The sequence below is a fragment of the Thermochaetoides thermophila genome (genome assembly GCF_000221225.1).
Source record: "Thermochaetoides thermophila DSM 1495 unplaced genomic scaffold scf7180000011816, whole genome shotgun sequence".
Classification (NCBI taxonomy): Eukaryota; Fungi; Ascomycota; class Sordariomycetes; order Sordariales; family Chaetomiaceae; genus Thermochaetoides; species Thermochaetoides thermophila.
Window position 1 is genome coordinate 188,801 of NW_006383032.1, and position 23,426 is coordinate 212,226.

The 23,426-nt window shown below is 51.4% G+C and overlaps 5 protein-coding genes and 1 non-coding gene across 6 annotated transcripts; 5 read left to right on the plus strand and 1 right to left on the minus strand.

The window, feature by feature from the left end:
- Positions 1–116: 116 nt before the first annotated feature.
- On the plus strand, positions 117–1,079 carry CTHT_0021580 (uncharacterized protein; the record flags this gene model as incomplete). Its single annotated transcript, XM_006692565.1, has 3 exons — positions 117–231; positions 555–662; positions 724–1,079. 3 exons carry the CDS (start codon positions 117–119, stop codon positions 1,077–1,079), a joined length of 579 nt encoding a protein of 192 aa, XP_006692628.1.
- A 320-nt stretch (positions 1,080–1,399) lies between these two features.
- On the minus strand, positions 1,400–4,263 carry CTHT_0021590 (uncharacterized protein; the record flags this gene model as incomplete). The annotated part of the gene is made up of 9 exons (XM_006692566.1): positions 1,400–1,500; positions 1,558–2,708; positions 2,765–2,812; positions 2,861–3,019; positions 3,107–3,394; positions 3,448–3,676; positions 3,739–3,869; positions 4,013–4,064; positions 4,173–4,263. 9 exons carry the CDS (start codon positions 4,261–4,263, stop codon positions 1,400–1,402), a joined length of 2,250 nt encoding a protein of 749 aa, XP_006692629.1.
- A 1,966-nt stretch (positions 4,264–6,229) lies between these two features.
- On the plus strand, positions 6,230–10,611 carry CTHT_0021600 (RNA polymerase-like protein; the record flags this gene model as incomplete). The annotated part of the gene is made up of 2 exons (XM_006692567.1): positions 6,230–7,475; positions 7,532–10,611. 2 exons carry the CDS (start codon positions 6,230–6,232, stop codon positions 10,609–10,611), a joined length of 4,326 nt encoding a protein of 1,441 aa, XP_006692630.1.
- Positions 10,612–11,787: 1,176 nt separating this feature from the next.
- On the plus strand, positions 11,788–11,868 carry CTHT_0021610. Its single transcript is given in 2 exon segments — positions 11,788–11,823; positions 11,833–11,868. It is a non-coding gene; the product is annotated as a tRNA-Pro (tRNA).
- Positions 11,869–13,458: 1,590 nt separating this feature from the next.
- Positions 13,459–14,691, plus strand: CTHT_0021620 (uncharacterized protein; the record flags this gene model as incomplete). The annotated part of the gene is made up of 1 exon (XM_006692568.1): positions 13,459–14,691. One exon carries the CDS (start codon positions 13,459–13,461, stop codon positions 14,689–14,691), a length of 1,233 nt encoding a protein of 410 aa, XP_006692631.1.
- Positions 14,692–15,641: 950 nt separating this feature from the next.
- On the plus strand, positions 15,642–21,952 carry CTHT_0021630 (transferase-like protein; the record flags this gene model as incomplete). Its single annotated transcript, XM_006692569.1, has 10 exons — positions 15,642–16,210; positions 16,278–16,416; positions 16,799–16,971; positions 17,031–17,310; positions 18,199–18,312; positions 18,785–19,441; positions 19,495–20,726; positions 21,110–21,248; positions 21,302–21,729; positions 21,787–21,952. 10 exons carry the CDS (start codon positions 15,642–15,644, stop codon positions 21,950–21,952), a joined length of 3,897 nt encoding a protein of 1,298 aa, XP_006692632.1.
- Positions 21,953–23,426: the final 1,474 nt, after the last annotated feature.

Genomic DNA, 23,426 nt, shown 5'->3' on the forward strand with positions numbered 1-23,426 from the left:
AGTCCTTCGAAAAGCGCAACATCCAAGGCATTCATATATGGGGCTCCCTCGGCCCAGGCAAGAAACCGGCAGTCATCTTTCACGGGACTGCCCACGGCAGGGAATGGATTAGCACCATGGTAACCGAGCATCTAGCCTACCAGCTATTAGCGAGCTATGGAAAGGACAAAGAGATCACAACCGCTCTAGAAAACTTTGACTTCTACATTCTTCCTATAGTCAACCCCGATGGTAGCCCCTCGTCTCTCCCTAAACCGTGATATTGGCCTCTGACAACATCCATCCCACAGGATTTGTCTACTCACAGACGACAAATCGCCTCTGGCGCAAAAACCGACAACGTCGTCCTGGCCACACTTGCATCGGCACGGACCTTAACCGCAACTAGGACGCCCACTGGTCCAACTCTCGCAAGGGCAGACGCCATCGGAATAAGCATCGCAAACAAAAAGCACACCATTCACATCATCCCAAGGGTGCCCAAAAACCCGAGTACAAACCAAGCGGCTCTTCTCGATCTTGCAGCGACGCGTACCGCGGACAAAAACCCTTAGACGCCCCCGAGACAGCAGCACTAGCACGGCACATGCGCAGGGTGAAGGAGCGCCAAGGGCTGAAGCTCTTCGTAGATTGGCATGCTTTCGGGCAGCTGGTGATGTACCGTACGTCCCCTCTCACCCTCTCACCCACTAGTCAAACAACACTAACCCCCCACAGCACCAGGACACACCTGCAAAAGTTCCTCCCGCCTACCCTCCAAGCACCCTCTGCCAAGGTTAGCTCGCCGCATTGCAGCCGCAATGAATTCCGTTTATAACAACCCCTACAAAACTGGCACTGCGTGCGAGGTGCTGTACCCTACTACCGGGTCAGCCGAGGACTATGCATGGGATGTGGTGGGCGCAACGTACAGTTTCACGATTGAGCTGCCTCCACGAACACATCAGGAGGGGAAGAAAGGGAAGACAGGGTTTCATTTGCCTAAGGTGCAGATTGCTCGGGCCGGGGAGGAGGCGTTTGAGGGGGTTAGGGAAATGATGAGGTTTATTGTGAATGAGGATAATTGCAAGGAAGAGTAACTTGTTACGGGAGAGCAAAGGAGAGCGAAGCCAAACTTCAAGTGGAGGACAACCATGGAGATAGGCCGTATTTGAAGGGTGTAGTGAGTTTAATATACATACTATTTAAGACTTGACGGCCTCATGGCTTTTTTTCCCACTGTTCTTTGAGTCGATGAAGGGCTTACATGACCCTTAATAATAACACACCTTTAACACACCTTTAAATTCCCAGAATAAGAGTACCTAATGAATCAAAACAGCTCATGATCATATATATATATATATATATATATATATATATACGTTAGTAGTATTATACATTTACTGAGATTGGTTCGTCAGAAGTAGAACTGCTGCTGCGACGGTTGACCAGGCGGGGGGTGAGGAAGAAATTCGAAGTTCATCGAGTCAAAACCGGTATTCCATGGATTAGGAACTTCTGAGATCGAGTTAGTGTACCTGTCGAACAAGACCACTCCCGAAGATTCAGACTTACCCCAGAAGATAGACTCATACATCTCCATCGGGGACATATACGTTCCAGGGCCATCAAACCCCGGAATCTCCGGGATCTGCTCCTGCTGCGTAGGCACAGAAGAAAATGGAATACTATTAATGGATCTGTCAGCACCCATGGTGGAGGGGCGCCCGGGGGCAGAAGCAACAGCAGTGGCAGCTGTAGCAGCAGACCAAACATACCCGGCAGAAAAGTCCGCAGAACCAGCATTGTTGCTGCCACCTCCGTTCTGCATCTGCAGCTCGGTCATTGCCAAAGCCGCGTTTTGGTGTGCATCCAACTGCGTCTCGATCGTCGTCTGAGCTGCAACTGCCGACCGTGACTCTGAACCATCTACTCCGGCAATGCCGGAGTAGCCGGGGGTTTGCGCGGGCTGGAGGGGTGTGCGTGAGCCAGATCCGGCGGGCACGACGCTCCCTTCCCGCTTGACTTGTGGCACGAAGACGGACCCATGGTCGTAAATGTTCTTGAGCGCAGTCAGCGCCCGGGAGAGAGGGCCAGAGAGCTCGATGTCGAGCTCAGATCGGCGGATGTGGGGTTGAGGGGAGGTTTGCTCTTTTGCTGCTGTTGCTGATAGTGCAGAGATGAGATCACCCTGCAGTTGGCGCACTTCAGGGTCCGTCTTTGTCTCGCCTAGGATGCCGAGAAGAACGGCTGACGACAGGCCGTGGTATGTGAAAGCCCAGGACCGAGTCGGGATGACGGAGAGTTGATGCATAGCTAGAAACATGCGCACTGTTTCTGCAAGGTTGGCCTTACATCTCTCTGCCAGGAATTTCCTCTGGGTTTCGGTAAGGCGGTTATTACCTCTCCTCATCAGTGCAGGTCGGCAGCAGACAGAAACAACGAAAGAAGTATGCAAACGGATCGCATAATGTTGCAGCCGGTCTAGGACAGTTTTGCAAGCTTCCTTCTTGCGCAACTGAAGGAGCATCTTCTCTCGGATGTTCGCAACGGCTTGACAGTTATCCAGGATTTGCCTGTAGTCGGCGTTTGCGGCGGCATCAGGGTTCAGTCTCTCCGAGATAAGCTTACAGAGATGGTACATGGCTTCGAGATATGCGAGGCCTTCCGTATGGGCCGTTGGTGAAAGGGGCATGGGGCAACAGGGAATGTTGGTCATAGGGGGGCTGGGCTCGTTGTAAGCAAGTGACTCGGATAGTGTCCGCTGGATTGGGGCGCTTACCGATCAAAAGACAATGATGTGAGGGTATCATGCCAGAGACACGTCCACCTGCAAACGTTAACACGTTGTCTCTACATTTTAGTGAGGGTAACATACCATAGCTTTCTCCTTGCCATTTCCTTCTTTTCAGCATCTGGAGTTTGCCGATCATCAAGGGGTTGCGGACGATGTAAGCCAAGTGACTGGGCTAATCGACAGGTGAGGCCGAGAAGTGCCCAGGATGCCTCTGCCTTCATATCATTGAGCAGAACAAAGCTAGTCATTAGTAAAGCCTGGATAGAATCCAGGTTTGGTCTGGCACTATTAGTAAACGGCTAAATTGTCGAGAATGTCGATACTAACCTGAGCAGAAAATTACCAACTCTTAGAAAATGGAACGAAGTTTGAATGTACTTCTGGGCATCCCTGGTCCGAACATGGTAGGGGGAGTCGTGATACTGGGAACCGACAGCAAGGACAGCAAAGAGAATGGCCAGCCACGAGGCCGAGACAGGCTTCGTGGTTTTAGTTGAAGAACGAGCATTCTTTGCTCGCTCTTCAAGGTAAACCATGAGCTTCGACTCCAGCTCATCAATATCGATTACGAAGCCCCAAAATGGCTGTGGTATCTCCTTGTATGTTCGGAACAGCCTGGGTTCAATGAGCAACATAGCCACCACAAACCAGAAGGCAACAGCACTCACTTCATAACCTCCCTATCGGATGGCAACTCGGACGCAATATCTGATGTCAGCTTGTTGAGATGGCGCGATGACATCAACGGGAAGGGGGCCGAGTACTCGAGACCAAGTAGCGAACGCATGTCTTGGCGTATCTCGTTCACTTCTTGGGGCTCGGATGAGGACTGGAGGTTAAGCAGGGCTGGGATGCTATTCTGCCCAACATATCTTGTTGGCTCGGTACTATCGGGCTCTGAACCAAGGCGTCAGGATGATCATGCATGATAGGCAGCTGTGGAGCGGGCCGTTACCCACCATATGCTATTGCATCACGGGCATCGTTGCTTTGGCTTCTCCTGAGCTCAGAGACATCGGGGGACCGCGCCCGCTTCCTATTGGGAGTTGAATGGTCCGAGGAGATGGATAAGTTCTTGCCAGTGGAGGTCCTATTTGGTTTATAGGAGCAGAGCTGGGGGTGCTCCCTCTTGACGCAGTTCTCACAAGGGCTTTTGTTATCGCATTTCACCTTGCGCTGGCGGCACGGCCAGCATGCAGTTCCTGCAACCAGGCGTAAGCACTTAATCCTCACTGAACGACGGCGCACGTGGTCTTGGGTCCTCGGAGATAGGCCGCTTGACGGACTGGAGATCAGTGCCAATGGTCGACTCGGGGTTATTCCTGAACTCCTAACTCCAGAATCATGCGGGGATTCGGCGCCGTCGGCATGGGCCGATATAAGGTCCACTCACCGTATCTCACCTTGCGGTGCGAATGAATGATGCGACTTGCCTCCTCGGGAGTGAGATCCTCGAGGTTTGGGCTCTGACCTGTTTCCGACATTAAGAGGTCGGCCGTTTGAAGCTTCCAGAAGCTGCCCGCGGTATGCTTCAAAGAAGGCTGCTGGCGAGCTGGCTGAGATGAAGACTTGGATATGAAACCGAGCCACGTCCGAGATTTGGGATCGTGAGGTGTCAGCAACTCCCGGCCGGACAGGCGGACAGGTGGGGATGCCCAGATGCCCAGGGGACAGAAATGATCCGGGGTAGTGTGCGGGGATCTCTAGCTCTTCAATTGCAATTGGCAAATCGCTGCACCTCTATCGTGTAACAATCCGTGGTTTATGTGGTTTCTGAGAAGTGTATCGCTGAATGTGTTAGATGTCTGCCTCTACCTTAAGCGCTCCGTACGATGGGCTGGTACCTCACTCTAACTCCAAACACCGATGGAAATCCGAATTGTTTGCTGGGCAAAATGGACCCTCCCAAGCTGGCGGATCATGGGTTTACGATCCGCGTTGGACTGGGCGTTTGTGGGGAAAGGCTTGGCGTAGTGGGGTTTGTGTAACCCCTCCTAAAGTTCTGATAAGAAGCGGCCAGCCAGTTTCCAATGTTCTGTCACTGGCAACCTGTCCAAGTTCTGTACGCACAAGAGAATGGGCCAGAAGTAAGAAATTCGAGGCGTACTTGAGGTGGAGCGCTTTGTTTTGCATCGTACAGGAGACCCACTGCCAGGAGAATTCACAACGACGGAGGACAAATATTAGATGAGCCGTATTCCCCATTCCCCCCCAATGTACCAACATCCTTAGACTTACATCTCGTAAATGAACCACCAAAATTGAAGGCATTCGTTCTTCAGCCTTAGCTCATCAAAAACAGAGAGATAATGTTAGTTTTTTTTAATCTTTTAGACGGTACGGTGCATTTTGCTCACCCCGGTAACCATATGCATTGCCCAACAAGATTATGTCAATAACTATTCTCGCTTATTAGAAAGTTCTATCTTACAGTTACCATTTATTCAAACATCGCAGACAATACCGTCTTCGCTCTCCTTAAGTCCCAAGGCAAATTTGTTTGCAGCAATGTCCAACAATTATGCGGCGTTGAACAGCTTTGCAAGTATGGTTCATATCGCAACCTTCCTAACAGACGAAAACAGCGCTGCTAGTTAAGCTTCTTCTCGGCTTTAGGCACACTTGCTCTATACTTAAGACTGATCCCATCCTTTTGACCATATTAAACTAATTCGACCATCCGATCCACGCTCTTTCTCAACCAAAGATTTGACCTGTGACTCAACTGTTCAATAATAATCGACTTTGTCCTTAAACATGAACAAACACAACACCCGATCTTAAACAATGACGCTTGCAGGAAAGACTTCTCCGTCTGGGTCTTAACAGACTACATGAATTCTGTAGCCAATCAATGTCAAGCTTCACTGGATATTTTGGCTTTCCATTAAAACACGAATCACGATGTTGCAAACAACCAGTTCCTGCAAGACTCAAAACCCACGGGGCGAGGTTCTTTCTTTCTCAACCTCAGCCTCCAACAACCCTCCAACCAAATAGAGTTCCATCCCTCGTGTGTGGTTAGCGAGGTTTCCAAGGCATCCAGGAGCAGGCTGCATGAGCCTCCCCTGCTCCAAGAGCAGATCTCAAACGCTCTATTGACACCTGAAGCCAAGAATGGAATATTAAGGGCCCTTTTCGTCAAGAGGGGCTGTTCAGGTGGTACTGCTGTGAGGCCCACTATCCCGCCTTCTGAGGGCTGAAACAATTTCAATTTAGCTCCCGCGCAGCATGGTTGCAACTGGTTCCCACTCCTTCGTTTTGCTGGCAATTGACTGACCCATCAATAGTCATCCCGGGTCCCCTCACTTCCGTTTGCACATCCTTCTTGGCAAGCTCGGAAACGCGATGCGCTGCGATATCGACTTGCCATACTGATTTATCAGGCATCAATACCACCGACTTGCATCGCCTCTCTTTTCTACTGAAGCGTGCTACCAGGGCATCTCCATGGAGGCTAACGGTTCTGGAAACTCCCCCTCGACGCCGAGCAAGGGGAAAGAAGCTTTGATTAGAATCGAGAGGATAATCAAGAAGTTGAACTTCGACTATAACCTCGAAATTCAGCTCCCTGACCTCAGCTTGACCCCGGCGAAGAGGAAGGAGATCAGTGCTAATAATGAGCAGCTTCGTCGCTGGGACCAGATTTATAATGCACTCCGGTACCTCTATTTCCAGAGAGATGGCAGCTTGGAGATGGCATTGGACTCTTTCCTCCTTGAAGCCAAATCGATTAGCAAGAAACGGTTTCATAAACCTCAAGGGGATCAGACAATACTACCATCGCCTAGCATGGATTTTCCCAAAGCATCAACCCAAGAGCAGCAGATCGAGTTAGAAAACCAACTAGTAAAATCACTTAACTATTTCAAGGACTCGAAAGTGCTCTCGAGGCAGAAAGTTTCGCCGAAGACAGATAAAACACCTCGACATCCGTTCCCCGAGCAACAGGACGGATCCAACCTATCTACCAATCTCCCATGGCCACCTCTATCAATTCCTCAAACACCTCAAAAGCAATTATCACAAAACTCTCCCAGCAACTCCCCTCCGTCTGCTGGTTCCAAGCGTTCAGTTGATCTCTACGAGAGCTCCGATGATCGCGATTCCAAGCGGACTAAGGGACTTCTCTTCCCTCTCTCCAAGCCTAAGCAATTTTCCGGTGAGCTTGCCAACCCCTTTGACGATGTACCTGGCCGACAACACCCTGGAGGGGGTCCACCGGCGCCCATTCAAGCACAAGCACGGCCGTGGAATCCTCTTCCTCCTAGCCAATTTACATCGTCGAGAAATTCGACTGGCTCAGGCCTCTTCAGTCAGCGAGACGAGTTTCAGTCAACTCAGAGCTTGTTCCAGGCCAGTCTTCCAAAGAACCAATTTACTTCCACACCTTCGGCGCCGAAGATGACGTCTGCCTTCGCTACTAGTCGACCACTGCCCGTTATAAGCCGGCCAGCTGGCTCGTCGATCCGAGAGTCCGCAGTTTCACCGGCTAAGTCACTCAGCAGTTCTGAAAGTGATTCCCGATCCGAATCGGACACTAACTCTTTCTCTGATATATCCGATTCGGATAATAACCGTGGTGGTGCTACAATCCAGAACCCTCATCCATCTCTAGTTATTAACTTCCGTCAACTAAGACTCAATGCTCCGTCTAACCATAGCCATATCCGAGCTAGGCTTCAAAATATCTGGCGTAAGTCCACCCTGAGCAATTGGGGACTGAGAATTTCCGGCTAAAACAACACAAAGCCAAATTCCCTCAATGGCTCCACGATGCCCCTCTTGCGGTTGTCTGGGAAGTTACTCGAATATGCCTGCATTGCAAGGTTGATCTTGAGGAGCCAAGCCTTCATTATAATCCCAAGTGGGCCACATCAAGTATGACAGAGATCTGGAGGTCGCTAAGCCAACTCGACGTCTTCCGTGGAAAGTCCTTTCCAGAACGGCCCTCAGCTGAAGTGTGGGAAGCTGCCCTTACCACCTTCGAGAAGAACGGGAACAGCGTTGTCATGTCCGCATCCCTGGAGTTCAACCCAGACAAGACCGGTCCACTCTTTTTGATAGATATGAAGCCCCTACGATTCGACGAAGGGTGTCGTCTAACTAGATACTTTGGATCGGACCGGTTTCTCGAAATCCTGTTCCCCTCCCCTACTGCTTCTAACGCACCACCGATCCTCAAGCAACATAATAATGCTGAAGAGGTAATCAAGTGGCTGACTGAGACCCCGCACTCTTTCGTTGGTCGACACTGGCAAGCGTTCTACTCAAAAGATGCAGGGTATCGCAAGCCAGCAAAGGAGTTTCGACTCGGCCAAGAGGCAGACCCAATCTCCAAGGAACGTGTCCACTTCTTCGCGGAGGATGGACACCGGTTCCGCCAGCCACTTCATCCTACATATCTTTCTCCGCCTGACACAGTGAGCTCTCGGTTCCAGATCAAGATCAGCCAAATGCTCGATTGGCTTTTGCAGCTGGAGCACAACGAGGATCAGCCGTATCTCAAGCTCTTCTCCCGTATCCAGCTAGGCTTGAGCAAGACAATTCCTGCCTTGACCTTTGAGCCTCACCAGATCATACATCGAGAGAAGGACATATTGTCCCCCATTGGAAAGGTCATGAATGACGGTATCGGCCGCATGTCACGCAGTGTAGCCCGAAAGATTCGTGACGCCCTTGGCCTAACCGACATACCCTCTGCCATTCAAGGCCGTATGGGCTCTGCAAAGGGCATGTGGCTGATGGATGTGGCTGACACTAGTGATGAGGATTGGATAGAGACATACCCCTCACAACGCAAATGGCACTGCAACTGGAACGACCCAGCTCACCGCACACTCGAGGTCCGCAGCGTGCCGACCGAGCTGAAGCCCGCTGGTCTGAACCTCCAGTTCCTCCCCATATTGGAGGCTCAGGCGAAAGACAAGGCCCAGATGAGATATGCAATTGGAGAGAGGTTGAAGAAAGACCTTGAGACACAGTTCGAGCTGCAGAAGTCTGCTCTTAACCACCCGTTGAAGTTCAGACAGTGGGTTAACGAGGACTGGAGCAGCCGCTCTGAGCGGGTCAGGAATGGACAGGTGCTGTTTTTGGGAGGCCTCCCTGAAAGCAAGCATGAGACCCTCTTCTTCCTTCTTAACAGTGGCTTCGACCCAAAGAAGCAGAAATACTTGCAGAAGCTGGCTTGGGAGCTCCAATACCAGCGGTGTGAGCTGCTTAAGACCAAGCTCAACATCAAGGTCGGCCGCTCGGCGTATGTCTACATGGTTGTAGACTTCTGGGGAATGCTTGAAGAGAACGAAGTGCACCTTGGTTTCTCGTCCAGGTTCTGTGCCAACACCGACTTGGACCAAGAGTCCTTCACACTTCTTGCTGATTGCGATGTTCTGGTCGCCCGCTCGCCAGCACACTTTGTTAGTGATGTGCAGAAGGTTCGGGCTGTGTTCAAGCCGGAACTTCATGCCCTCAAAGACGTAATTGTTTTCCCGTTAAAAGGAAATGTCGCTCTTGCTGACAAGTTATCTGGCGGCGATTATGATGGTGACATGGCTTGGGTCTGCTGGGATCCTGACATTGTCAATAGCTTCACCAATGCTGAAGTTCCTCCTGAACCTGACCTTTCAGCATACTTAAGGAAAGACAAGACTACCTTTTCTGACTTGGTCGACCATGCCCAGGCTGAGCTGGGAGTCCAAAATTGCTATGACCGTGGGCTAGCTCGTGAAAAGGCGGTTTACGATATGATCACAAAGAGCTTCATCTTTGCCATGCAGCCTAGTTTCCTTGGTATTTGCACCAATTACAAAGAGAAGCTATGCTACCGCAAGAACTGCGTCAGTGATGATGACGCTATTATCTTGAGCACTCTGGTTGGCAAATTGGTCGACCAAAGCAAGCAGGGTATCATCTTCACAAAGGAGAACTGGGACCAAATGAGGAAGGATTACTGGTCACACTTAGGTGAACTAACGGACCCCGCATACAAAGGCAACCATTGGGAGGGTAAAGATGACCCTGCTCACATCATCGATTACCTCAAGTTCAAGATTGCGAAGCCTGCCATTGATAGGGAGATGGCAGCTCTGAAAGAGAAACTTGATGAGAGTAAACATGGTAGGCCCGCCCTGTCATCGCTCTCCTCAAGCCAGGACAATGACTCTGCACAATTTTGGGACCCCGACCTCATAGTCTACTATAACGCATTCAACGAACTTGCCCAGACATCTCACTCCATTCACGAACTGCTCGAAGCCCTACAAAAGCGTATTAAGGAGGTCCACGAAGAGTGGGCCAAAGCCATGAGCCCCAAGACAAGCAGCACCAAGAACCTCAGCTATCAGGAGAAGGTGCGCCGCATATATGAAAAGTGGCGTGCCATCGATTTCAAGTCATGCACAACGGTTGGCTCCAACGGGTCCATCTCTGAGTTGGCGATCTTCCTGGAGCAGCCGTTTCTGGCCAACGGGTGCGCCGCAACCAGCTGCTGGGAGCTCTTAAAGGCTAGCACTGCCTTTAAAATGTGCTATCATGGTAAGGCCAACTTTGTTTGGCAGATAGCAGGCCGGCAGCTGGCCTTCATTAAGGCGCAGATGACCTGCGCAAAAGGGACTTCTGGCGATGAAGAGCCAGTTCTGGTCACACCACTGATGTACGCAGGATTGGCACCGGATGGCAAGTTTGTCAAGCAGTACATGGCGCGGATAGAGGGCGAGGGTACTTCGTACCCTGACCTGGAGGATGGAGATGCTGTTGGGGAGTGTCGTGATGATGCCAACATCGCTGGCTGGGGCGGGCCGAGGTCTTGTTTCAGGGGGGATGATGTGGATTGAGGCAATATCATACTGGGTTTCTTTCTTTTTCTCTTGTGCTGTTCTTGCGAGGCGTTTTGGGGCTCGGTGTTCGAGGAAGTTTAGGCTTTATTCTGATATTTTATAGTTTTCCTATTTTCCTTTATAGATCTGATATCTATATTGCTAGGCGGTGAGAGGGAGAATGTTACGAACGACAATTTTTTTTGCGATTTAGGGACAATATCTAATTTTTGTGGCTTTGGAGAGCTGGTCTAGGGTAGTTCTTCGCGGGTTTAATTCATTTGCCAGAACGATTCCTTGCGTCCTCTAAGTAGGCCCCCGTTTCCCCCTCTAGCGCTTTGTACGCGCCCTTGTCCGTAGCGCCAGTCCGTCGGTCTCGCAGTTGGGCCCCCAGCGGGCCTTGTCCTCGGAATCTTCAGCACCCCCGTAATCCGGGCTTATCGGTCACTGTCACAGGTTGCGGAGAGCGGCAGAGCCAGCCGCAGCAACCCTCTGAGAGATTGAGGGCAGGGAGGAGCGTGAGTATCTGGCTACTGCTCGTTAGTCCTTTCCCACTGAGAGCCCATTGGCATAAAGTCAGCCGTATTCTGCCCGTCTGTATGAAGCCCCCGGATGATTTGGTCTGCTCGAACAGGCGGTGTTCCATGGGAAAAGGGAATCAGACAACGCCTTCCCCGTTCCCCGGCCCCCCCCCAAAAAAAACGCCCTCCCAAAGTAACTGTCGTTGTATGCTTGGATATCCTGGATAATGCTCTTCTTTGGGCTTGTAAGCCGGATATTGACACTAGTTTGGGGCCCCTTCCAAAGCTGTCCTTACAAGTTGAAGTTACCCATGACTCCTTACCGTCAACACAAAACGTAGCGTCGTAAGATAGCATAGCTAACTATAAAAAATCCAGGTTATCTTTCGAAGCAACATACTAGCTCATAGCTCTTGCGCATTGCATTCCTACCCCTAGCTAAAGTCCAATCCCCCATTCAAACTCCCCTGTTCACACCTGGATGGCCTTAGAGTCTCACGAGAAGGCTATAGGCTCAGCTCCAGTTGTAATAAACCCACCATCCATTACCACTATGGAAGCGTTCAACATCTTTGGGCTTCTGATGTTGCCAGGTAGAATACAGGAGAGGGGCCAAGCCGGATGGGCTTGCCATGTAGGTCCTCCTTCCGCAGTTCTGTGACAAGAACAGCGAGGCCGTGTGGTGTAGTGGTAGCATACTTGCTTTGGGTTTCCTGATTGCAAGTGGTCCCAGGTTCAAGCCCTGGCTCGGCCCTATACTTTTGCTTTTGAGCACTATTTTGCCTATTTTCGCAAATTGACGAAATCATGCCTAGAATATTCCAAGGGATAGCAGCTGGTGGTTGTGTAAAGGGCGGCTCCCTATCGTCGTATTAGCAAGCTTCTCGACCTCGTTGCAGAGATCATGCCGTGCCGAAGGCTCAGTTTTCACTTCAGGAGGTTGATTGCACCAATCATGGAGTATTTAAAGATCACTCACCACCGTCACCTTTCTCACTTCCATAGAGTCTCACTGGTTTTACCACTTTGAAACCTGAGTTGCCTGTAGAAATCAACTTGCTCTGTGACGCAGCTTGCCGAAGCTCATGCTTCCTCGAACGCCAAGCTCTCTCTACCCTAACCCTTGATGCCGCACCTAACTGGCTCAAAGGGACTACTTGCGATTTTCCTCTCTAGGTTCCCTACAGATTGCTTAATGTGAGAATATTCACTAAACAATTGAACAAATTATATCCCTGACTCTTTATATGAGAGTTAACAGTTGTTGACCATTCTCATGGCTACTTCTGGTGCTGTTATCATCAGTCTTATCAATTCACACACCTTTCCCCACCAAAAACGTTTCCACCAACTCTCTCCGACGCCCCTCTTGACACCCTGGCAGACACCCTGCTGGTTAATCGAACCCAAGACACCACGGGGTCATCTGCACGATATCTTAAGCTTAGTTAGATGCCGATGCCTTGAACAGTTAAGGCAACTCTTCCAGAAGCCTCTCCTACCTTTCAAACCGATCCCTCGACAAGGAGGAAGAGAACAGGCCGCCAACTGGTCATGACAGTAGGTCGTAAGTCCCACGCGTCACAACACGTTGATCCAACGTGACGATATCATTGCTAATCCTTCAATTCAGTTATGGAGAGCCTATAAATGGTTAGTCAGATGGTCGCTTGATGCGATCGCACACCATCCCACAACCATCGAGGACGCCTCTGGCACATCAGATGACACCTTTGCTAAGTTCCCCCACAGTGCTGTTCTGCCTTGCCGGCGAGATCATTGGAACCAGCGCTGAACGACAGTGGGTGCTTGTGCTGCCCAGTGCCCCTGGTAGGTGGTGCCCGCCACTGCCTTACGCCCGCAGCCCGCTGGTCTGCCTGACTCACCTGAACCGCCTGCGCCAATAGCACAGCAGGGCAACCCTCCAACACAGGGCAGACCGTCAGATCACATCACCAGCGCCGGGAGATATCTTTTTGCTGCGGAGCATTTCCCAAATAAGGGGTCTAAAGGGATGCTCCAAGCGGAAATGAAACGACCTCGTGGTTACGAGGCCGATAAGATCGGCCTAACGTGGATAATACAGTCACCGAGGCTATCTTATGAACCAGGATATATACCAGCGTGAGATCCACGACTGGGATGTTAGACATGGATAATGATTTAGCCCAAGATGGGAGAGCTTCGGTCAAAGTCAGAAGTTCTCGCGGCATCTAGCGTCATCGATGACTCCCTGTTGCGTGCTTGCCGTTCCCGCTAACGCTAGCACCAGCGAAGTCCACCAAGCAAGTCGATCAGCGCCAGTCCAGCACTGATGTCTCGGACTATAAAACCATCGACACTGATGGATCGTCCTCTCGCCGAACTGTCATTCAACGAACTTCAGTCCTCCTCTCCTACCCCGGGGGAGGGAACCATCCTTGGCCGGCCGCCCTGTGCCGAGCCAAATTCGATTTCACCGGATACCGAGGTTTTCCCCTTCGGATACAACGGCGAATCCCATATCTTCAATCATGCAAACTACCGTCGCTCTCTGCGCAAAAGAAATACTCGCAAGTGGCGAAATTCTAGCAGAAACTCCAGATCGTCCAGACAGCATCGTATTCAAACCCGGAGATCCCGTGATATCTTCATCCAGGCGGTAAGAGAGGGTCTTGAGCTTGCTCACTCGGATGTTCCTCTCCCTGGAGAGTCCCGGAGCAACTCTTCTTCGGACAGTGGTGGCGAAGATTCATATTGTCCGACCCCTACTTTCACCAACCGGCACACGAGTTTGAGCCCGCCCTCGACCAGACATAGCCGTCCCCCTTCGTTGGATAGACAGAATGCTTTTTGCGATGAACAGACTAGGAAGCGAAGACAGAGTTCAGATGACACAATGAGCTCTCAAAGTGACTCAGTGGTATATGAGCCAGAGTTCATGAGTGGGCTTGATGATAAAGACAAGAGGGACATTGTTGAGCTGTACCGATTTGATCTGCTTTACCGGAATGAGTATGAACGCGGCGAGGGCTTCTCTCTCGACTACATTGCCAAAGAGGACCCGGTATACTCGGTCAAAGTTGTGCAGGCTCGGCCTCGCGGGAAGGATGCTGACACTGGGAAGCCTGAGCCTGCATGCCCATACAGGCTAACTCTGGACCTGGACTCAACTCCTTTCACTAAGGAGCAGGAGTTCAAAGCCTGGCTGGATCCATGGTATCTGACTGGTCCCCTTTCCGACAAAAAACACCGTCGCATCTACAATCGCGAGTGTTGGAGGCAGGAAATGGCCGAGAAAGGGGATGTTTTTGTGACCGAGCCGTTGTCGAGGTTCTCACAAACACCTACGAAGCCTATCACTAAGGTTATATACGAGCTCGCAGATGAAACCATGGAAAAGGTTGTGGAATCTCTAGATTCTTCCGCCACGAATGACTTTTCTTTTTGCGACAACATACACAACACCAACCAACTAGACGACGATTTAGCCACAGAAGATGCAGTTTTAATCGACAAAGAGGACGAAATGAAGGAAGACCCTACCATTGACGACACCTCCAACCATTGGGTTGTGCTTGGCCCTGACGGCTCGTAGCAGGTCCGCCCAAATGGAACCCCCGAATGCCCATGTGTCCTCGACTAGAGTTGCAGTGCGCTGCCGCCCGGACTGGCCCTCATAAGGGACTGGCACAACTACTGCTTGGTTGGTGAGCGTCTGGGGGGCTGACGGGAGGGAGGATTGGAGTTCGGTTGTGTGCTCGTGGCCTGAAAGAGCTACTTGAGCTCGCCTGGCTTCGATTCTGGTTAGGGAGTTGGACCAGGTTGTGTGCTCGTGATGAAGGTTGCTTGAGCTCGCTTGATCTGGCTCCTCATTACCTCCCGTGGGATAGAGGAAATCGTTGTTTAGTCCTCTTCCGTTGTTTATTTTTCCTGTGATTTGCTGAAATTTTTTCCCTTAGCGAATCGTTTGAGCCTAGAATTTGAATGCGGCCCTTTGGTGTTTTGGTCAGTTATGTCATCGATATGATCTATCATTTTGGCTTGGGGCATTTGTACGGGTCATGCATTTGGATATGGGTCATTTCTTGATCTGGATATATCATTAGGTCAGAGATATCTTGGAAGCAATTAGCACAACTCACTGCATCTCATTCCTTTGAGTCTTCAATAGAGCATTGGACGTCTTATACTTCAACCCTCGATGTTGTTTCATGCTTGTTGATTCCTGCGAGTACAATCGGGTATCAGGATGTAATCTGTAGCATCATACGAAGAATTTCGCGTCCTGGATGAAACGGGAAACATCGCTTAGTTGCTTTCTGGACCCTCATTCGCAGTTCAATTGCTGACATACATCGCCCAGCCAACTTTCAATGCGACGATGACAGAACGCGGGTCCGCTTCCTTGCCCGATCACTGGAACCTTTTATCCCGATCAACCCCCTCACCGTGGTACGCAACACAGCTCTAAAACCCCGTTGCATTCTTTAGCTTCCGGTCTCACTTGAATACCCACAAACTTCCTGTTCTGTAGAAGCAGCAACAATGACAAAACTCCTTCTAGCAACAAACACCGAGTTCGGCCAGGCAAACGTCTTTCTTGCCGTCTGCCACGCCCTGCAGCAACTCGACCCAGATATAGAGCTGCACATTACGTCCTTCGCACCCTTAGCGAAGCACATTGAAAACGCATCGAACTTCTCCATCCGCACCGCCAGACAAACGCATGGCCCTGAAATCAACCCGCGACCATGGATCTTTCACCCGCTACATGGTACTACCATGGTTCAAGCGCTGTGGAACATCAATGGCAACAGTATCCCCCCAGGATTGGTGGCGCGGCCGGGGTTTAGCACGTGTAGGAAGATCATGGCTACGGGGATGACGGTGTTGTTGCCGTGGAAGCCGGAAGAGTTCGTTGAGACGTATAAGGAATTGGAAGGGGTTGTGAAAGAGGTTGGGGCGGATTTGGTGGTTGTGGATTGTCTCTTTTCACATGGGTTGACGGTGTGTCAGAAGTTGGGCGTTAAGTATTTGGTGTTGTCGCCGAATACGTTGAAGGAGTTTGCGGCGTTTAAGCAGCCTTGGGCCGCGGTTGTGTGGAAGTATCCGACGTAAGTGCGACCCCCTAATGCTGTTGAGGTATTTCCGATGAACTGGTGTTTATCATGACGATGGTAGTATGTGCTCCGGCATTCCATTCCCCGTACCGTGGTACTTGATATCACTCAACGTTCTCTACTTCACCCTCCAGATGGTCTATGCTGTCCTCGATACCAGAACTCGCGCGCTTAAAGCTCATGTCAAGAAAATACTTGGGGTCGACTTACTGACCATGGCGAACTTAATGACATTCCCGCCGAAAGATCTCAAAATCTTGGTAGCTCACAAACCCGAAACCGACTTTCCCCTTGTTCTGCCGCCGTATCTTACCCCATGCGGTCCAATAGTCCCTCCTGTATCCCCTGTCGCTGAAGTTGACCCCGAACTGAGCAAGTGGATGAAGGGGGGACCGGTTGTGTTTTGTCAGCTTAGGCACGATTAAGTGGATGATGGAAGACGAGGCACTAGAGCTGGCTGGGGCATTGCGGAAGCTTTTAGATGTTGCCGAAGAAAGAGGAGTAACAAGAAGTGGAAGCATTTCGGGGAAGTTGAGAGTGTTGTGGAAACTGAAGCAACACCCTCAAGACCCAAATTCCCAGTTCTCGGTTGGGCTTGGATCAAAAATTCACGCCCTTCTTGGGAAGGAGCTGGATGACGACCGAGTCCGGATCATTGACTGGATCAAGCCCCAGCCAATTGCCGTTCTCCAGACAGGGGCTGTGGTTGTCTCGGTCAACCATGGAGGGGCTAACTCATATAACGATGCCATAATGTGAGTTAACCACTCGGTCGCCTTGTGAAGAGAAACATCATGTGCTAACAAGCTCCCAGATCCGGAGTTCCCCAGGTTACTCTTCCTACCTGGCTTGACTGCTACGACTTTGCCAACCGGGTCGAGTACCTGGGTATCGGTCGTTGGGGTAGCAGGACAGCCGCACCATCATGCGCATCCGATGAACTTGGACCTGTCCTCCTTGACGTGGTTCTAGGGGAGAGGGCTGAGTCGTACAGAAGGAAGGCACAGGAAATCGCGGCGTTGTGTGCAAAGACGCCGGGATCTTTCGTTGCTGCCTGCGCTATCCTGGGGGAAGTCGGGGAACAAAAGGACTCGGTGAGGAGCTTCTCGGGTTATCGTACAATACTGTCGGATATAGATAGGATGAGTTGATATAGGCATACTTGGGTTGATGTCGTTTAGATGTTACTCATTAGACGTGGGGTTTCTTCCAATCGCAACGGTGCCCAAAGTCCAAGTATGGAGTCTTGAGGAAGAACCGCAAGAGTGCCTGTGGCATGATATATTACAGAGCTTTTATTCTGACAATACCATGGAACCTCCATAGCACTGAGCTGGCCGCAGCCGAATACCTAGTCTTGAAGCAACGCAGTTCAGCATGTCACCTGCACGATATGTCTGGTGCCCGAGTCAGAGAAGTTTAAGAGAGCAAGCCGGAACGCGTTTCTCCAGGGACACCCATGTCACTGCGTAGGAAAACTTCATCGAGACCAAGCCGATAAAGGTGGTGATGCAGCTGGAAGCGGGATCTCCCATGCCATGCGCATGCGGTCGGAAGGAATCCTATTTGCTGCGCTAGATGAGGCCCTGGAAGAGGCGTTGGGAGTCAGCAGTCATAGGCGGGGCTACACCAATCGCAGCCCCGCGGTACCTGGGGAAACTCCACGGGCTCCACCAAGCATGCAGCGGGGATGCAACACAACACTGTCTCTCCTCCCATATTTCTTCTGGAACCATTCCATTTCCATTCCATCACATCAAAGGGCGACTCTTTGTGTCTCCGCATCTTCCATCAAAACACTATGCGTAGTTCACCTCCCGATGAAGCCATTGCGAGTGGCTTACTATAGCCTTGACCACGTGCAGATCGATTGCATGACTTACCGACTGCAACAGTGCAATAATCTCTAGGACTGTTATGTGCTATCCCGCAACATGCTTCCAATGTTTTGCTGAGATAGCTGATCTGTGCGTATACACCAGTTTCTGGCCCAGCGCCATGGCGCAGACCGGATCCGGGGTCGAGTTCGGGCTCGAAATGCTGCCAAGGCGTCGAGAGACATGCGCTTCCCGGACATTGAGGAGGGTATCCGAGTTGTATTAACTTCTTCCCGGACATAATCCATCCTACTTGACCAATGTTCAGATCTATCGGCCACGGCTTTGTTACTTTAGGAATGTCAGCAATGTGTGAAATCACGGACTTTCACTCAGCAGCTGTGAACTATCATTTACCTGGGAAGAGTGCGCACCCTGTCCCGCTGTGCCTGCAGTCTAGGATCACCATTATGCCAAGAGGTTGCATCTTGGCCTCGGCGTCAACGGGGGTCAACGGGCCTTTCCCAGAGCAGCAATTCGAGCAATGGCTCTCGTCCAGCACTGTCCTTGCTGATGCGGAACGCCAATAGCCAGCCCAACTATAGTGGACCTCTTTGCAAGCAATGACGGCTCTCACCACGCTGACAAGGGGAGTATGAGGTCGCAGTCTTGGAAGTCATAAGAGCCTCGAGCCCCCAGGTCAGAAGCTGACCTCAACTTCGACCACAAGCCAACCTTCTCTTCCGACTAGGTCCCGACGACAATGGCTCTCTTGAAGTGGCTCACCACTCTGACATTTGCCAGCTCTCTAGCCTTGGGCTCACCAGCGGCCCGTCAGGAGACCACAGACATCGCTGATGAATGGGTCTCTGAACTCATCGCTAACCTCACCGAGGTCGACTCTAGTCTCAAACGCCGGGGCCTCCTTGGGTGCTCCTACAACAACCGTAACTTGGTTGTCGACCTTGGCTACGCCAAATATAGGGCTCATACAATGCCGCTACGGGTATCAACTCCTGGAAAGGGTAAGAGATCATTCACCATTCATGAGAACAGTGCCCAGGTGCTGACCCTAGAAAGCATTCGCTATGCTGCCCCTCCGACGGGGAACAAGAGGTGGCAGCCTCCTTTTCCCCCTGCTTACCAGGGAAGCACACCAATCGATGCGTCACAGTTCGGTGCTGTGTGCCCCCAGTTCATGCCCTCGATTCCAGGAAGCCAGCCTATTCCCGGCGGTGATGAGGACTGCCTCTTTCTAAACGTCTATGCCCCGCCTAATGCACGAAACCTCCCTGTCCTGGTCTACATCCACGAAGGGGGTTACGGCTTTGGTGACGGCACACGTGATCTGAGTGACTTCATCAACGCCAACGAGAAAGGGGTCATTGGCGTTACCATTCAGTACCGTGTACGTAGCAACCACGGAAATAGTGATGGGTAGCATACTAACCTGTTCACTAGCTCGGCGCTTTCGGCTGGCTTTCATCTGCTGAAGTCAAGCAGAAGGGTGTTGTGAACGCCGGCATGCTTGATCAGGCCTTTGCTCTAGCCTGGATCAAGACTCATATCTGTAAATTTGGCGGCGACCCGACCAAGATCACCATTTCGGGCGAGTCGGCCAGCGGCGGTTCGGTCATGTACCACACGATGGCCGTCGGCGGCAACCTGGGCACCCTCCTCTTCAACCAGGGCATTGCTGCTTCTCCCTACCTTCCGTTCCAGTACAAGTACGACGACCCTGAGCCGACTAGCAAGTACTACGCCTTCTCCGCCGCTGCCGGCTGCCCATCGAGCGGCAACGTCTTCAATTGCCTTGTCAGCAAGGACTCGGAGACTCTGAAGCTGGCCAGCTTCAACGTCACCCAGTCATCGACCTATGGCTACTGGGGCTTCTGGCCTGTGACGGACAACGTCTACATCCAGAAGCGTCCTAGCCAGCAGCTGCCTTCCAAGAAAGTCAACGGCAAGAAGCTTCTCGTCGGCCACAACGCCAACGAGGGCGGCTTGTTCGTTCCACCCTCCATCACAACCGAGAGCGACCTGATCTTCTGGCTCCAGCAGCAGTTCCCGAACCTGAGCACCGCTCAGCTCAACACCATCCTGGCAGCCAATCCGAACAGCGCCAACACTGATCCCAGCGGCCCTCACTTCGAGACCAATGGTCTGACGGGCCCTACCGCCGTCGAAGTCGCCCAGGACGCCAACGGCCAGCAGCAGCGCGGCAACAACATCTACGCTGAGCAAGTCTTCGTTTGCCCTGCCTACTGGATGGCTGATTCCTTCGTCAACCCGTCCAAGGGCCAGTCCTCCTGGCTGTACCAGTACAGCGTGCCCTACGCCTACCACTCCTCGGATATTTCCGCCTACTTCGGTCCCCCGACCACCAACCAGCCGGCTGACTTCATCCTGGCCTTCCGTCGTATCTGGGGCAACTTTGTGCGCACCGGCAACCCATCCATCAGCGCCGAGATCGCCAATGGTGCTAGCTCGCCGAATCCGAGCGCGCCGCACCCGGCTACCAACTGGCCTGTCTGGTCGAATAGCAACCCCCAGCTGCTAAACCTGAATACGACGGGCGGCACTCCATATCAGGAGCAGCTGATGTGGGGTCCGTTCGTCACCCAATTCCAGGATGCGTTGAATGATATCAGCCTTGCGCCGGCCGATGTGTGGGAGGGTGGTCGTCGGTCACGGTGCGATCTTTATCTCAGCTTGGGGTCGGCAATTCCACTTTAAGTTCGGCGGGAAGGATATGTCACGATTAATGCTTGTGTTGTGGGCATGTTTACGGCTAGACAAAGATAAGTACCTGGTTATTTTAGATGTAGTTTTCAAATGATAATGAGACATGCACGTACGAAATGGATTTGTCATCTCCGGCGCTTGTGTGCTTAACTCCGTGTCTGGCGACTGGCTGTGTTATGGTTGGCCGGATGACGACATCCCGGCGCCGGATATCGCGACGCCAGCCAAGCGGCTTCCCTGGTGTAGCTCAGCCTTACCCCGCGTCAGGAGGGATACACTGGTAAGGGGCAAGAACCAAGCAGAAAGCGATTGACGAATTGTGATTTGTCAGGAGCATGGGAATGTTGCATGCGAGATCTGGCGCGAGCTCGGACACCTTTGATGGCAATTGCGATCGTGAAAAGGAATCTCGGTCATGCAATCCGGAGAAGGAGGATGTCCATGAGGAAGATTCTGAGTATAAAATCGCGGTCTGCATCCTGATCAAACCCATCCATTCGCCAGCATAACCTACCTTTACCAGCATAACACCAAACGACACTCTGATCTTCGAGCAGACCAAATACCCAGCCTGCACAAACTAAGAAACCCCACAATGGCCACTGTCACTCGCCTCCTAACCGTCTTCCGCTCCGGCCTTGCCACACTAGACCACATCCTCACCGTAGCCGAGGAGCACGCCCGCTCGAAGGGCCTCGACCCCGACGCCGAGTACCCCAACGCGAGGCTCATTGAGGACATGCTGCCCCTCACCTTTCAAGTCCAGAATGCGACCAAGACAGTGCGCGTCACGCTCGGCCGGATCGAGGGAAAGGAATATGAGGCGTGGGAGGACAACGAGAAGACGATTTCTGATCTGAAGGCACGCGTGCAGAAGGCGAGAAAGTTGGTTGAGGGGACGTTGGCAAGGCAGGAGGAGGTTGATAAGCGCGCTGAGGAGGCTGTTGATCTGTAGGTTTTCCCCGCAGGACCGGAACGAGATGATTGGGGACTGACATAAGTGAATAGGGCCCTTGGACCGAATGTTCTCAAGACTACAGCCGTTGAGTCGCTGTTCCAGCACAGCATTCCGAACTTCTTCTTCCACCTCAACATTGCGTATGCCATTCTCAGGCATAAGGGGGTGCCAATTGGGAAGAGAGATTACATCTTGAGCTTTGTTCAGGTGGCATAAGTGGCGAAAAAGTGAATTATATAATTCACAGTTCTTGCTTCGCTCATAGTAAATCAACACTTGCGTATCATGCATGTTTTGCATTCACCCTATGCATTGGGTAGATTCTTCGGCGATTCCCTCAAAGCCTTTAACCCTGGAAATTTTAAAATGCATGCCAATAACAACAAAGCTAAAAAATGTTGAAGCATCTATGGTAGCGTTCATACACCATGTTATAGATAATCACTAAAATGGTGTTGTATAAGTCAAGAGTTGAGTTCAACACTGCTATCTGGAAAGAATGTGTAACGGGTGACTTGGTTTGGTGCAGGCAGGGATCGGCAATGGGTCAAATGGGTTAGATGACGGCCATTGACGATGTGGGGTGCACAACGAAGTCAATTGCTACGTGTGATAATCTTTCTTGGTCCTCAGTGTCCTTGTGTTGGGGAGAGGAAAACCAAGAGAAATCCTTCATCATGTCTAAATAGCTTCATTTATGAAATTCCTCTGCCCTTGTGAGAACCTCGCGGTCTCCTGGGATCTTCGGGGATTTTCCTCATCGTGGCAAGGTTATCTAACTCATTCTTGGCACCCCCTTATATTTCCCAAGCTCTACCAATCAAATATATATCCCCTTCTCAGCCCTTGTGTCACCGGTGTTCTAAATGTTAACTGTCAAGGATTTTTCTTCTCCTTGGACTGCCGTGTCCATGTGACAGAATGGGCCATGTCAATCTGTGCTATCCAGATAGGATGTCCTCAACAACTTATCTTGTTTTAAATGGCATGTTTATCGTAAGCCTTGTCCAGCTTTTGACGGAAGTGAACAAGGCTAGATGGAGTGGGAATCATGCCCAGGTATGTTACCTGCTGGTCAACCCAGTGATGAACACTTAGGGAGCTCTGGTGCACAGTGCTTATGCCTCAGCAGGCAGACAACTGCCTAGAAAAACGAGGATGCGGTCCTGCAAAATGGGCTCCCAAATCCTCCCAAGCCCCATGGTGAACAGTTATCTAACTCTTTTCGGGTTTTATCTTTCGTCGTACTTTCCCAAACTGTTAGCTCTGAGAGCTGCTGTGCAGATTGCGCAGTCCCAATGCCCCCAAGTTATATCTCTGCCAGACGGTGGAAATGGGATGCTCACGCCGTAGAAACTAACTTGAGATCCCGTTGCCCTGTGTTCTCTGTGTTGGGAGCTTGCGTTGAGGGAGGGAGGCCCAGCATTGTGGGGCCGATAGGCAGACAGGCTGGCGGAGAAGGGATTGTAGCGGTTGCTGCCCTTTCTCGGGCTCCAGTGGATAGACTTGACTCTTGAGCGGTAAAGAGCTGCTGTGTATCAGTTCCGAATCTTTAGCTGCTAATTATACCAATTTTTTGATTGAAGGCGGATTTGGTTAAACTACAGTCTTGTAACGATTTGGGCCGGCAGTGACTAGGGCTGGGCTGAAGAGCCAGGTTATCAAGACCTGCGGTTTGCAGGTTTCCCAT